This window comes from Hydra vulgaris, chromosome 05 (assembly GCF_038396675.1).
Source record: "Hydra vulgaris chromosome 05, alternate assembly HydraT2T_AEP".
NCBI lineage: Eukaryota > Metazoa > Cnidaria > Hydrozoa > Anthoathecata > Hydridae > Hydra > Hydra vulgaris.
The window spans coordinates 14,234,498-14,251,275 of NC_088924.1; the positions used below are offsets into that span (position 1 = coordinate 14,234,498).

The window sequence follows — 16,778 nt, forward strand, 5'->3', positions numbered from 1 at the left end:
AGCAACCTTTGTGCAGCTTCAGATTTCAAAAGAGGTTCGATTTCAGCTGCTGCCACTTTTGCAACATTAATAAGGAAAAAGACGTGCGCTTACTAGTATGCTCTTCCGCGGTGTTCTGTCATAAAACCATAAGGACTTTTTACAGAGCAAAAAAAACAAACAAACAAAGAAAATAGAATTTAAAAAACAGAAATAAACTACATCTCTGATGTTTACCATACTCTTGTAGAGTTAAACGTCTAGAGATTGGAAAAAAGAGACTGTGACCAAATAATGTGATTTAATAAAGGTCTTGTAACATTACTTTGTTTTTATAACAAAATCTTAGATAAGAAAATACAAACTTTATTCATGTTACTTACTGAAAAAAAAGAATTTATAAATTTGTCGTTGGTCTGTTGTTTTTTATGGTGTTTATCAAGATTATTATAAATCAAATTTAGAATTTACAGATAATCTTTTAAAATAACCCAAAAAATAGAAAAAGAAAGTGCTTAAACAACAAGAGAAGTATATGTAAGTTATTTTTCTAAACGTAGTTACCTTATTAAAACTTAACTAGTAAATGCAGCATCTGAGTCTGAGTATGAATCCACTTGTAATGTAAAACAAACAAACTAAAAAATATATCGCATACAGCTTCAACAATAAGAATAACTTAAAGGGCTAGCTTGTAAGATAACGCTAAGGTTTCAAATAGTATTACCTCAGATCACAGTACTTAAAAGGGCTAAAAAAAGGCCAAACTCTTTGGGATTGTCCATTAATTACGTCAAAATTTTTTTGATAGTTAATACCTCCCCCTGCTCTTTATCAACCACCTATAAAATTATGTCAACCATCTCCCCCCTGAATGAATCAATTGCAATGATGGTATTTAATATTTATCAGAACTTATGTGTTGTGCGTAGTTGGAATCTATGAATGTGCCAATCTACTCAAATTAACTTTAAGTCTAATCCTATTTAACAGTGAAAGCCAATTATTTCTAATAGAGTCTAGTATAATAAAGAATGCATTTAGCAAATAAACCAGGGGTGGGCAATCTTTTAAGACTGAGGAGCCAAAAGTTACAATTTACAAAATTTTTTTCGTTTTTAAAGAACTTCCAACCTCTTTATTTTAGTATTATGATAACATTTGTGCATGGAGGTAACGAGTTGCATCTTGACGTCGAAAGAACCACACGAGGCTTGCGAGCTGCGGGTTCCCGACCCCTGTTATAAACATATGAATAACATTATGTAGACAATGTAATTGCATAAAACTTTTTTGTTTGCACAGCAGACTAACTAACAACAAATTTGAAGAAATAATAGTGTTACGAGTAAACATCATGTTTGTGCTTATTTAGTTTTGCATGTATTCGGTCTTTTTAAAGCACAACACTGTTTAAAAATGTAGGAGTATAATTAGCTTTTATAAAATACTGAAGGTTGAGCAAGTGTGTAACACAGAAAAGGAAACATTACCTAATTTTCCTTTTTTTAAGTAACTAAATTTATTTAAAAAAGTGAAATTGTTGACGTCAATTTGCCTCGATCTCCCCCCTCCGCCTTGTCAACAATTATCAAAATTTTTTCAGCTTCCCTCCCCCAATTTATTTGAGGTAACTAACCGACAGCCCCTTTTGAAAAGATTTACAATGCCATGCAAGATCTTTTATAGAAACAGAAAGAAGTTTTATTGCAACTTTGTTCTTGCTAAGTTAAGTAGGGTAGTCGGTAAACTTTCAAAAATTGATGAGCAAAACGTTTGCTCATCAATAGCACCATGGTTTGCAAAAAAGTTCGCAGTTTACCGGTTCGTAGTTCGCATTTTACCGATTACCGTTAAGAAGTAGCTTAAATAGCATCACTTTTAATGACCTATGTTTTTTAAGATCATATCTAATTAAAAAGTGAAATAGTATTATAAATAGCAAAATACTAGTTTTGAAAATTGTAAAAAAATTATTTTAATAAATGATCAAAAATTAATTGATAAATCTTTAAAAAATCAATTGTTACACGGTTTATTTAAAATCTCAACTAATCTTCCACCCCTGACAGTGATTGGCGCCCCTTAAAATTGTTTTTATTATAATTTATAAACACACTTTTATTTCTAATTTATTACGTTATATTTTTAAACCGATAAATCATTACATTTGTACATAAAATATAATGAGATTTGTTTAAACGTAAAAGATTTTCAATTGACTGCTTATAAGCAGTCTTATAGTTTTCTTTATTGTGATTCTATAAAATCACTGTAAGGGAAACGCAAACTTTTCCGTTTTAACTGAGAGTTTAGTAAGTAACTCATCGCGATTTTTCCTTTCTGCTATTAAATGGTTTTTTAATCTAAAAATGTTGGCGTCCCATAGTAAAATATATCCACACTCTTCAACATTATTGTTAGTAGCTAAAAGTGATCGGAATCCTTGACCACCTGTTATTACAGACACTGACTCTCCACTAATTTTTGGAGTCGAAATAATGGAGCGTACAGCACCCAAATGTCTCGAAACAATAGTAGCATCTCGGAAAAAGGACTTCAAAACGTTAACAATAATTATATGTCCTCCGCCGCAACCAATCCATAAGGACGAATTATCCACTAATTCCAAGGTAATTACGTAACAATCGCTTTCGATAATATTTGGATAAAATTTTTTTAAAAACTCTGAACAATCAAATTCAAACAAAACAGATTCATCAACTCTATTACCTGTATATTTATAAACCGAAAGCTTGCAACCTTTTTCTGAGCTTACAATTAAACGATTTTGAAAAACAATTATAGAAGACACTGCAATTTGGCATGCAACAGAAACTGTTTGCAACAAATCAAAAGTAGACAAATTTAATACTTTAATATCTTTACCATAGCCACATATAAGCTTGTCTTGACTTTGAGTTATACAGGTAATTGGATTTTGACTTATTTTATCATTCAAAGACATGTATCGAGGGTTCCCATCTAAAAGTGAATAACATACTAATATACGTCTTACTCTGATAAGATTGAAAAAATAACAATTAAATATTTATACCTGGATTTAAAACATCACCAGAATTAAGTATTGCAATATTTCCATCTGCTAGTCCAAATAAAAATAAATTAAAACCATGTGTGGGTAATATGCACAAAATAGAATCAGAGAATTGCGCTAACTTATGTTTAAAACACTTTGCTTGTGCGTCATATAAAGCTACATAACGTTGCTTTGTTCCAACGATAATAAAATGCTTGTATGAAATCATACACAGGATTTGTCCATTTTGAGTCATTATACCTTGCACTACCTGATAAAGAAATAAATGGGTACACATACACTTTGTTAAAGAGGTAAAAATAGTTTAAACTTGCATGTTGAGTAAGTTAAAAAAAGATGAAGCAATATTTATTTAAAAAGTTACATTTTTTATTAAGATTACATTATTAATCGTACATGTTAAATCTTTTAAATTTAATTTAAGTATTTTATTTGATGTTTAATTTTGATCTTAAAATGTAAATTAAGAGAGTAAGATTTTAACTAAATGTCTAAGCGGTTTTTGTAAAAGTTTTGTTTACAATGGGTTTAAAATACCCAACCCGACCCATGTCAGGGCAACAACGACCCTGTAGACAAAAGCCGTCTTTTAGGTCATCTAAGAATGCTCACCTAAGATTGCTCTACTTTGTATCTATCGCAGATTCGTAAATTTCAGACATATTAAACATGAATAAAAATCCTTAACTAAGAGATACCATTTTTGATTCATGAAAAAATAGTATCTCTTAAAAACTAGATTCATACATAGATAATTTTTTCCAGTGTAATTTCCCTGGTAGCATAATTTATTGGTGCAATATTGATGCAATATTGGATATCTTGGCCAGAGTTGTTAGTCCTTGGACTTGGCCTTGCCTTAAAGCCAAAAAATGAAGCCTTGCCTTGAAATTGTTAGCCTTGGCTTTGGTCTTGGCGTTGAAAATTTTGACCTTGGCCTTAATTATTTTGGCCTTGACCGTTAAAATAAATACATATTTTCTTATTGAGTTCGTTGAATTCTGCGCATAACCTTGGTCTATTTTTACAAAATATGGTTTTATTGTCACAGCACTTGCTACTTACAGTGTTGTTAATAATTGCCCTTAATGTAAGGCAATAATTGAAGTCTTTGATCTTGAAAATGTTTGCGTAGGCCTTGGCCTTGAAACTCTTAATTTTGGCCTTTACCTTAAAACTCTTAACCTTAACTTTGTCCTTGGTTTGGTAACTTTTGTCCTTGGTCTTGACCATAGCCTTGTAACGTGTGGCCTTGGCCTTGCTACTTTTTGCCTTGTTAACAACTCTGATCTTGGATAATATTAGTCAAGATTCGCCATATTGCGCCAATATTGGCATACTTATGTTATTAAGTATATGCATGTTGATATTTTTCCAATAGTGTTTGTCCAATATTAAAATGGTTATGTTGGGGCCGTACTGGCATGCTCATAATGACTAAAATTGATAGCTACATTAGCGCATTAGTTTGTTAGCATTAACATTTTCACATAGTTGTACCCATGTGTAACCAAAGTTGTTAAGAAAATCTGAACAATTTTTTTAAAATTTTATTTGTTTTTTTTTAGGGCTTTTATTGGATTTTTTACAGTAATAATACTGAAAACTACGAGAAATTGTTTTATAGAACTCCGAAGCGTTTAAATTACCGTAATAAATCAATAATTAAAAGAATTGAAAAGATTTATTACAACCATTGTTGCGTTACGTTTCGTTTTAGTTTAACATTGTCATGCTTTCTTGTTTCTAAGGCTTAGTAAAACTACAAGTAAAAATGCATATAAAATATCAACCATTTTGTTTGTTTAAATCGAATCACAAATTGATGTTGTTACAAAATGGCAAAGATTGTTCTTATTCTTATAAAACCAAGTTACTTATAGTTAATGTTATTAATTCTATTTATATTATTTATTAGTTCTAATATAATATTTGCATTAAATCCTATATTTCATTGGGATGCGCATATATTGCATATATATATATATATATATATATATATATATATATATATATATATATATATATATATATATGCAATATATGCGCATACTGATATATATATATATATATATATATACATAAATATATGTGTGTATATATATATATATATATATATATATATATATATATATATATATATATATATATATATATATATATATATATATATATATATATATATATATATTAGAGTGGCTCATAAAACTGTCCTGAAAATAACTGCTGGTACCCCCTAAATGTATATAATGTTTTTTGGCATATAGACTATTTATATATTACAGTTTAATATAAATAATTAGACCTAAAACTTTTTTGTATTGTTTTTTTAGCACCAAATTAAAGATAGATACAAATATATATTTATATGTTTTTTTGATTAAAAAAAGTAAAATTTTTTTTATTTTCTATATGTTTTAAACAATTCCCCAGTAATTTTGCTGTTACTACTGTTGTAATGTAAATACTAATGTAAGTTTTGGCAATATTACTATATAAGTATATAATGTTCTATGTAATAAACTATTACTAAATTTAAAAAATTTTTGAATAAAAAAATATTTAGAGACACTTAAGACCCTTAAACATCAGACGGTTCCCTAAATATTGAAAAAAAAAATTCTATAAAGGCATATCATGTTGGGTCTCAAAAGTAGTGCAATTTTATAAAAATTTTAAAAATAATAATCATTTTATATAAAGATTGCTAGTTTAAATTTTATCGTTTAAAACTACCGTTTTTAAAAAAAAATAAAAAAGTACATATTTTCATATATATATAAATATATATATATATATATATATATATATATATATATATATATATATATATATATCGTATATATATATATATATATATATATATATATATATATATATATATATATATATATATATATATATATATATATATATATATATATATATATATATATATATATATATATATATATATATATATATATATATATATATATGTATATGCGATATATATATATATATATATATATATATATATCGTTTATATATATTTATCGTATATATATATATATATATATATATATATATATATATATATATATATATATATATATATATATATATATATATATATATATATATATATATATATTTATAGTATGTATATTTTTAATTTGTGTTTTTTATAAATTATTTTATTATTTTCGAAATTTTTATAAAATTTTACTTCTTTTGAGAACCAACATGATATGGTTTTAAAGGACTTTTTTTTTTCAAAATATTAGGGACCTGTCTGATGTTAAAGGTTCTTGAGCAACCTCTAAAATTTTTTTTATTTAAACATTTTTTAAATTTCGTAATAATTTATTACATAGAACATATTTAAGGGTTACCAGCAGGCATTTTCAAAAAAGTAGTTTATGAGCCACCAGAGGCGATTTTACAAGTGTATGTGTATTATACCTGAAGAAGGTAACTTTCAAGTTATAGTCGTTTTGTAAACGAATTATTCGGCCAGTCGGGTATTTGAAACAATTCAGTCGGTTGAATTTTCATTTTGAGGACCTTTTTTTTTTAGAAGCCAGTAGATACTTTTCAAGGATTCAACCCCTCCCTCATTTTATTCGAAGAATTGCCTCTGTGAGCTTCCCAAATATATATATATATATATATATATATATATATATATATATATATATATATATATATCCTCTATTCAAATGTGTCAAAATAAAATCCAAGTCATTTTTCAGTCATTTTATTTTTATAAAAGTTTAAAAGAAAGTCGTAAAAATATACTTTTTTCTTTTATTTGCTATCGTAATAATTCGGGAACCATAATTCGTTTAAAAATAATTTTACCTCTATCTTGTAGAAAACTTAATTTTAATACCGATTGCATAATTTTTTTTTGTTTTATAGTTAAAAATTAGACAAAAAAGTAAGAAAAATTTATATTAAATTTTTTCTGGTAAAACCAATCATTCACATATTTAATTTAAATTCCTTTATTAAGTAGTATGAGAATTTTTAAATTAGGTACCTAGGTGAATTAAATTATTGAATTTTCTCATGTGTTAGTTCCGGGTTCTTCCTATATAAAGTTATTTTACAAAAATGACTCAATGATGTTTATTAATTATTCACTTTCAAGATGACAACAAGTAAAAAGTCATATAATGAAGAAGATATAGCGGCTGCGTTAAATGATATAAAAGAAAAAAATAATTCAATCAGAAAAGCTGCATTCAAATATGGCATTCCATTCTCAACTCTAATAGGTCGCAAGAACAACAACAATGCTAGCTTCAAGGGATCAGGATCAACAACCGTACTCTCACAGCAAACAGAGTCAATTATGGTGCATGCGTTTAAGTTCCTATGTGATTGGGATTATGGTTTAACACAAAATGATGTCATGGACTTCGTATGCGGTTACCTTCTTCGTACAAATCAATCAGGCCTATTTAAAAACGGCAGGTCTGGCAAAGACTGGTTTTATGTATTTATAAACCGATGGTCTAAAAAAATTTCACAATAAAAACTCACACTTTAGTATCTGCCAGAGCCGCCTCTTGTACGCAAGAAATAATTGATAATTATTTTGAATTTGTCACTAAACGATATCAATTGTCTGAGATAACTTCTGGTTGTCACATTTAGAATTGCGATGAAACGGGTTTCTGTGGTGATCAAGGCAAAGCAGCTGTAGGATGTCGAAAAGGTGCAAAGCGTGTTTTGAAACTCACTGGTAACAACGAAAAAATTTATTATACAGTGAACAATTACTGTAATGCTGATGGATACTTTACACCACCATTTGTGGTATACAAAGCAACACTTTAGAGCTGAGTGGGCTTTAGGTGGTCCGACCGGCACCAAATATTCAATTTCTAAATCTGGTTGGATGGAGCATGACACATTTATTGAATGGTTGAAGGAAGTGTATACACTTTTATATATAAAACAAAATGTCAAGCTATTAGTGATAATCATATTTTACATCTTGATGGACATATGTCTCACATCAGTTTAGCAGCTGTATTGCTATGTCGGGAAAACAATATAATTTTAATTTGTCTACCAGCCCACTCATCTCACATGCTTCAGCCACTGGACAAAGACGTCTATTGCCATGTTTAGCAAGTGTGGAAGGCAGTTCTTACCAAATATTACAAAGACATAAAATGCAAAAACTTAGATAAAGAAAATTTCCCTACGTTGTTCAAACAGGTGTATGAGAGCGGTCAGTGTTTTACACGTTTGCACGCTATTGCTGGTTTGAATATACTGAGTTATTTCCACCTAACAAAAACAAAATCAATCAACAGGCATTTGCTGTTTCCGAAACGTTTAATAAACCGACGTCTTCAACGCCATTACGAACAATAAAGTTTAGCATTATCTTCTAAACCAGCAACAGCAGCTTCGAAGTTCGACAAGCACAGAGCACTACATGAGAGAATGAAAATCGAAATGGAAAATGAGCTAAAGAGTTTTTTTCAAGAATAAAATCAGTCTCATGTAAAAAAATTGAGGTAACCTAATATTCCAAAAATTGCTGGCCAATGTATTACAGAACACGGTGTTGCAGATCATCTCAAAAAAAGAGAAGTTAAGCAACTCAAATTAACTGAAAAACAAGCTAAAAAGCGTAAAACCATCTGCAAACTCATAATGCCATTGCCAAACCCTGCAGAAAAAGAAGCAACTCAAAATATAGAACCGATTACAACACCTCCAGCCAAAAGAAGAAAAGCTATTAAATGCAGAAAGTGTAAAAAAGAATTACATTCGGACTTGATGTCATGCGAGAATCCAAATTGCAATACTTGGCTCTGCAACAAAACATGTTTGCCAAAAAATTTTGTAATGGGTTCAGATTTTTTTTGTTGTAAAAAAAGTAAACCTTAAATCTTGTATTATTTGTGTATGCTATATAAAAAATATTTAGCATAATTCTGTATGATATATAAAAATATATACATTTACATACATAAAATGTTAAATTTATTAAATGTATTTTATATTGATCGGTTTTAACAGACTTTCTGCCAAAAGCGATCTTTTTTTTTCTTCTAGTTTTCATATTATCAAATACAATTAAAGAAAAAAAAAAATTAATAAATAATGTGCTTGTTAGTATTTTTTATCTTATTTAAAAAAAATAGTTTAAAAATATAAAAAAATAATAAAGTTACTTGATTTTTATTGTTCGGTGATCGGTTTGACCCGCTTTTACTCTATATTATTGTATAGAAACATCAAAATTTAAAAATACTTAACTCAAAAAGTAAAAAACCCGTTTAGTCAACCAAATTTTATTTAAAAAAATATAAATAGGGGTGGAGGAAGAATAATGCAACTCAAAAAGGAGAAAAAACACTTTTCAACAAGAGAGGAGTTTTTATTACAGTTTTTTCCCCCTTTTCAACAAATTTGTAGAAAAGGGGGAAAAAACCATTGAAAGCGCTATTTCAAATAAAAATAAGCAAACAAAATAAGAAAACAATTTTAAAAAATATATGATAATAAAATGCATAATGAATCAAAAAAGATACTTGAAGCAATAAGGAACTTATACAAAGACCTTTACAAAAAAGAAACGTTATATATTGAAAGCAGGAGTCTTTTCTTTCAAATATAAAAATACTTTAAATTAAAACAAGAACAATTAGCCTTTTGCCTAAAGATCTTGATTTACTTTGATGCTAAGCTGGCAACCAGTTTTACTTTTATGCGCCGATTACAAAATTGCAACCAAAGCGTTTGCGTCATGACTCTTTAAAGTATAAAAATATTTACTCGAGCCCTCGTAAACGTGCTCTCCGTCCAAAAGAAATATATTTTCAAATAATTTACTTGTAGGAGGCATAATTAATTACACAAACGAAAAAAATATCAAAAGATATCTAAACACATTTGATCAGAAAAAAACTTTCGACGATATTGATATTTGAGCATTTCTGTTCAAAGTTCTGAAAAAATTTAATGTAGACATCAACTTTATTAATGCAATAAAACAAACTATGAAAAAGACTTAATCTATTGTCATTAACAATGAATAAATGAGTGATCCTTTAAAAATTTTTAATACTGAAATATCTTTTTAAATAGCAAAGGGATATTTGTTAACACGCTCGCTCTGTCAAAGGTATGGTTTGAGGCAAACGGGTTTCCCATGTCAAACATCGACCTTAAGAAAATTGACAAGGAAATCTCGATTTTAAAGGGTTTTTTTTATGGGTTCAGGGTTTGAACGCATTCTTGATGCACAAAACCATTGTCTAGCCGTCAGAATGAAATGTATATTAGAAATAAAAGAAGCAAACCTTAGCAAGGCGAGAGCTGAAAGGAGATGACAAAGAATAATTTATGAAAAGCAAATCCGTCAACAACCGTTTAATTTGGTACACGCCGTTTTTTTTATAAACATAGAGGGCATAAAATACTCTAACTCGTAATACTACAAAAGAACTATGGGGATGTAGAAACTCCAAACTGAAAGAAACTAAAAATATACCTGCTACAAGAGTTGTAGAAAATATATTAAAAGAAATTAAATATATCTAGAAAATACAATATGAGAAGAACCCCAGAGAAAACAACAAAAATTCATCAAATGTTTTAAATACATGATGCAACAAGCAATAATAATAATTAAGACTTAACATCCACTATATGAGAAAATAGTGAATTTTTGGTCCTGACATGTTAAAATTACAAATAAAATATGGGCCTTCAACCATAATTAAAAATGAAGATTGCGTGACTCCAGCCATTTTGAGATGATTTAGGTTATGTTTCTTTTATGAGGTCGTGGATTAATCGTCATGACGTTTTATTATTTATACTACGCACACGGGTATACATCCAGGGTATACATTTGCTGCGAAGAACATGCATTTATTTTATAAAAAAACGTTTTATTGTAGCGATATATATATATATATATATATATATATATATATATATATATATATATATATATATATATATATATATATATATATATATATATATATATATTTAATATACACGGAGGTTTAAAAGTTGATCTTCATCATATCTTTAATTGCGCATGTGCAATATAATAGCTATCTTTTTTTATGTATTTTCCAATTTATACACTTTCATTTTCTTTGGTTTAAGAAACTTATTTAAAAAATTTGTTTTATAAGCTGAAATCTATTATGTCTTATACCACGTGTTAACGTGGTATAAGGCATAACAGATTTCAGTTTTTAAAAGGCCATTTTAAATAAGAATTAATTGAATAGAAAAAATAAAAGGAAAAAAGCAAATATGACACCTATTTTCTAGGGCGGAAGTAAATCAGATCCAAATAATTACCGGTCAATATATTACATTAGGTGTTTGCAGAATCTTTGAAAGAATTGTTCATGATAAAATGATTCATCACCATCTACAAAACAATCTCATTAACAAAAATCATCATTGCTTTTTTCCTTCTAAATCTTGTATGACCAATTTGATAGAAGCAATCGATGAAATAACGAACAATTTAAACATTAAGCTTCGATAAGATACCACATTAAAACTATTGCACAAAGTTTAAAATTATGTTTTTTTCAGTAAAATTAACCAAATGGCTTAACAACTTTTTATCTAACAGAAAATAAACGGTGATTTTGGGTCAGCATACAACAGTCGAAAGGGCTTTCACGCAAAGTTCCTCAGGAAACTCCACGTAAAACCTCTTTCGCGTGAAACCTCTTTCTAACAGAGTTTTGGGGCTAATTTTGTTTGTTATATATGTTAATGAATTAAAAGATACATTGAAATTTCCATTAAAAATATATGCCGACGATTTAATTAATTGCTTCAATTAACAACATATCAGAGTGATCAAAGCTTCAAGATAATATTGTATTTATGCAAGAATCAACAGAAGCATGTGTTTCGATGAAAAAAAATGCAAGGTTATGCACTTTGAAAAACCATGAAAATGTTATATACATTGCTTGGAATTCTTACCAAAAACGAGATACAAAACCATTTAGAAAAATATACATTGCTTAGAATTCTTACCAAAAACGAGATACAAAACCATTTAGAAAAATATACATTGCTTGGAATTCTTACCAAAAACGAGATACAAAACCATTTAGAAAAATATACATTGCTTGGAATTCTTACCAAAAACGAGATACAAAACCATTTAGAAAAATATACATTGCTTGGAATTCTTACCAAAAACGAGATACAAAACCATTTAGAAAAATATACATTGCTTGGAATTCTTACCAAAAACGAGATACAAAACCATTTAGAAAAATATACATTGCTTGGAATTCTTACCAAAAACGAGATACCGAAAAACCATTTAGAAAAATATACATTGCTTGGAATTCTTACCAAAAACGAGATACAAAACCATTTAGAAAAATATACATTGCTTGGAATTCTTACCAAAAACGAGATACAAAACCATTTAGAAAAATATACATTGCTTGGAATTCTTACCAAAAACGAGATACCAAAACCATTTAGAAAAATATACATTGCTTGGAATTCTTACCAAAAACGAGATACAAAACCATTTAGAAAAATATACATTGCTTGGAATTCTTACCAAAAACGAGATACAAAACCATTTAGAAAAATATACATTGCTTGGAATTCTTACCAAAAACGAGATACAAAACCATTTAGAAAAATATACATTGCTTGGAATTCTTACCAAAAACGAGATACAAAACCATTTAGAAAAATATACATTGCTTGGAATTCTTACCAAAAACGAGATACCGAAAAACCATTTAGAAAAAGTAAAAAAATAACAGCTAAAATAGTTCCTTTTTTAAAATAATTGAAATATGAGAATAGAATTAAAGTATAGAGTTGTCTAGAATTGTTAGAAAACCGAAGAACACGTAAAGACATAATACAAATATTCAGAATAGTAAACGGTTGTGACCAAATTTTGTTACAAAAAATTTTCTCGCTAATAGAGTATAAGACTAAAAGAAAAGTAGAAATAATTATAACTTTAGGTTTACCAGAGAATATAGTCCAAAATGTAATGTAAGGACTATATTCTCATTGTTAAATTATAAATCGCATTAAACAATGCTTAATATAACTTTAACTATAGAATTGTTGCTGTGGAAATATTAAGTTCTTTCAAAAACAAAATTGACAGAAGATAAAAGTAAACTTTAACTGCTGTAGAGTAGTTTTTCTAATTACAAATTTCCGTGTAACTTTTATACTACAGTTGTTATAATAATATTATTTCTATAATTGATTATGACAGAATAGATTATCCTGATTCAGAATCGTATTAAAACATAGGTTTGAAAATTTAAGAAAAGTACTCTAATTTGATGTTAAAATTAGAGTTACTTTGAAAACGCTAACGTTTACCACCTTTTTAAAAACATTTAATACTGTTTTTATTTACAAACCAATCATTTAGAAATTCTTTTTTTAGTTATGCTAGGTGGTTTTATTGTTGTCAAAGTTAAAATTTATTTCATAATAATTTCATGCACATTTTCAAATGAGCGTACGTCGACTGTACACCGATTGGGATCGGCGTAAACAAAAGTACAAGGTTTAAATAAGAGTTATGGTTAGGGTCAGAAGTAGCGTATTTAAAACCCGTCAAAAATATTACTTATATAAAACTTAAATTTTTTTAGAAAAGGTTTTTCCAACTTAAAAATTAAAGTTTAAAAAAAAAATTAAAATAAAACACAAAAGTGAAAACTATGCTTTGCAGGAGTTTCTATGCAAAGGTGCAATCTGATTCATTTGCAGGGTTTACATCACATTTAACTCTTCAAAGTAATATACTATGGGGCTGCAATTTTTGCCTTTTCGATTGGTTGAAAATAAGCATCGGCGTTTAGTGGTCTGTTTAAAAACGTTAATTTTCGTTGCGTTAAAAAAAGTAACGAAATTTTCGTAAAAATCCGTTTCGTTAAAATTTTTTAATTGTACTTTTCCATTAACGGCAGTTAATTTATTTTAACAGTCGTTAATTAACAGATACATCAAAGCAGATATGTACAAAACACCAATTTTCTCATTGTGTAAGTGCAAAGGTTTTCCCTGCCACAAGTTGCAATATTTTCTGATGAACTAAAAACTCTTTCAGAAGAGGAACTTGACGCAGGAATGCCAAAAACGGATCTGGAAATTTTAACCCAGATGGACACAACCTTCAAATTGTCTTTTCACCAGGTTGAAAAGTTTGTGTTGCTTCTGGTGACAAACTTTAGCTTTGAAAAAAAATGAATACTTCTTTAATTTATGCTATATCACCCATTGCAATTTCTTTGACATGTGACATACTAGCAACACAAAAACGAACTATGAAATGAACATTTTTGTGCATGCTACTGAAATAATTTGTCCGGAAATGAGATTGTAGCCACTATTTTTTTTTGGTCGATTAAAAACATTGAAAAAACTCTTTCCTGCTTCTAAGCTATTACTGTGTTGCATTTTAAAGCACGCTCATTCGCTTTCTTTTCCATATAATTCAAACTAGCATCATAGTTTTCTCTAATATTGTTAAGTTAAGATTCAAAGATTTTGATTTTGCTGGCAGCAACAACCATGTTTATAGTAATCTTCTGTAAGTATTGAGACAAATGAAAAGCCAGTGTTAACAGCTAATTCCAAAAGACTAGAAGAACAACAAGTTCAAATTTCTGAAGAGATACTAGAATTCCCATAGCTTCTGCCAGGTGCTTGACTGTACAAATTTTTATTTGCCCTGCACCAATTTTCTTCAAAGTTACTACCAATGCTGGAAAATTCTGTAAAATAGAAACAACAGCTACATTTCCAGATACCCATCTTGTATCACTGAGACGTTTCAAACTTAAGGCAAAGTTTTCCACTCATTGCTCTTCTTTGAGCAAAGTTAGCCTAGGCAAACTACTAGTAAAAAGTGTGTATTGGTTTCTAAAGTGCAAAAAAATAATTTTTATCGTACATTAGAATTTACAGCATCGACCAGCACCAGACTTAAATTGTGGGCACAGCAATGTGTAAACAAAGCAAATGGTGCAATATCTTTAACTCTTTTCTGCAAGCCAGAAATTTCACCAGACATGGTACTTGCATTATCATATGACTGATCATAACAGAGTTCTGCTGGGATACCCAGTTCATCTAAAGAAGACTTTAGAGGAATAAAAAAGGTTTCAGCATTTACAGTGGGTAGCTCTAAGAACTGAACAAACCTTTCAGTTGAATCTCTACCTGCTGTAACATATCGCAAAGACATAGAAAGTTAATCAACTCGACTTACATCTATCGTGAAACCTATAATAACTGCAAAATACTTTGCATTCTTCACTTCTGAATATATTTGTGCCTTAATTTCAAATGACAAAGACTGTAAAAGTTCATTCTTAATGTCTGGACTGAGGTAGGAGGCATTGCAATCACTTTGATTGACATGCTGTTCTATTACATTGTCATATTTAGAAAGAAGTTTTATGAGTTCGAGAAAATTACTTTTATTACAGGAAACTCTACCACCAAATTCTCTGTGTCCACAAAAAGCCAACACTTTTTTGCCTAAAAACAATACTCCATCTATGATTTCTTAAAAACCCACCTGTTTTTTTTTTTATCTGTTTTCTCTCTGAGGCCACAAGCTCTGCAGAAACCGTTTTGTCATTAGATATGTAAAACTTTGTTAAAGATAACTGTCTCACAGATTCTTCATGACTTTTTGATGATTCGTGCTTTTCAATTTTGAGAAAACCTTTTGTAAAATTTGAATAACCTTTTCAACAATCGCTCCAAGAACAGTCTGCTCTATTATTGCTGAAAAGCCAGCAGGCAAAACAAAACATAGCGTTAACTCGTGGGGAATAAATCAACAAGAGACGATTATGTTCCTCTTCTCGTGAACCTTTTTACAGTTTCTTTTTGTACCACGCTGTGCTAAAGTGCCTTCCTTTATCATCTTTTATGAAATCAATAAAAGTATCAGAGCCCTGGCTGGCAAGCTCCGTATTGTAGTAAGTCTCGAATAACTGGAGGTGTGATGTTTTCATTACAAAATAAGCGAGGATCTGTTGAGTAGCTTACTTGGAAATTAATAATGCAATTCACCAAAGTAATATGAACTGTAACTGAGTCACTATCATCAGCTTCACGTTGTGGTCGTGTATCCACACGATCTGTAACTGAGTCACTACTATCATCATCATCATCATCATCATCATCATCATCATCATCATCATCATCATCATCATCATCATCATCATCATCATCATCATCATCATCATCATCATCATCATCATCATCATCATCATCATCATCATCATCATCATCATCATCATCATCATCATCATCATCTTCATCATCATCATCATCATCATCATCATCATCATCATCATCATCATCATCATCATCATCATCATCATCATCATCATCATCATCATCATCATCATCATCATCATCATCATCATCATTATCATCAACGTCACGTTGTGGTGATATATCCACACGATCTATGACTGAGTCACAATCATCAGCATCACGTTGTTGTGGTATATCGCACAATCTGTGAATGAGTCGCTATTATCAGCATTACGTCGAGGCGGAATATCAGCAGGATTTGTGACGACTGCGAGACCTGTGACTGAGTCACTATCATCACGTTGTGGTGGTATATCAGCACGATCTGTGACTGAGTTACTATCATTAGCATCACGTACGACCAAATCTTTCGATGTTTCTATAGATTTTAATACATTTGAAC

The 16,778-nt window shown here is 29.2% G+C and overlaps 1 protein-coding gene across 4 annotated transcripts in view; it reads right to left on the bottom strand.

Moving 5' to 3' along the window:
* Positions 1–2,098: 2,098 nt before the first annotated feature.
* The window catches only part of LOC136080602 (leucine-rich repeat serine/threonine-protein kinase 2-like), a 112,751-nt gene continuing 98,071 nt past the window's right edge, over positions 2,099–16,778 (bottom strand). For all 4 annotated transcript variants that reach the window (XM_065797457.1, XM_065797455.1, XM_065797454.1 and 1 more), the window contains 2 exons: positions 3,038–3,290; positions 2,099–2,964 (listed from right to left, as the gene is read on the bottom strand). In XM_065797457.1, coding sequence (XP_065653529.1) covers positions 2,249–2,964; positions 3,038–3,290 — 969 coding nt within the window. In that variant the 3' untranslated portion in view covers positions 2,099–2,248. The remainder of the gene's footprint in view (positions 2,965–3,037; positions 3,291–16,778) is intronic.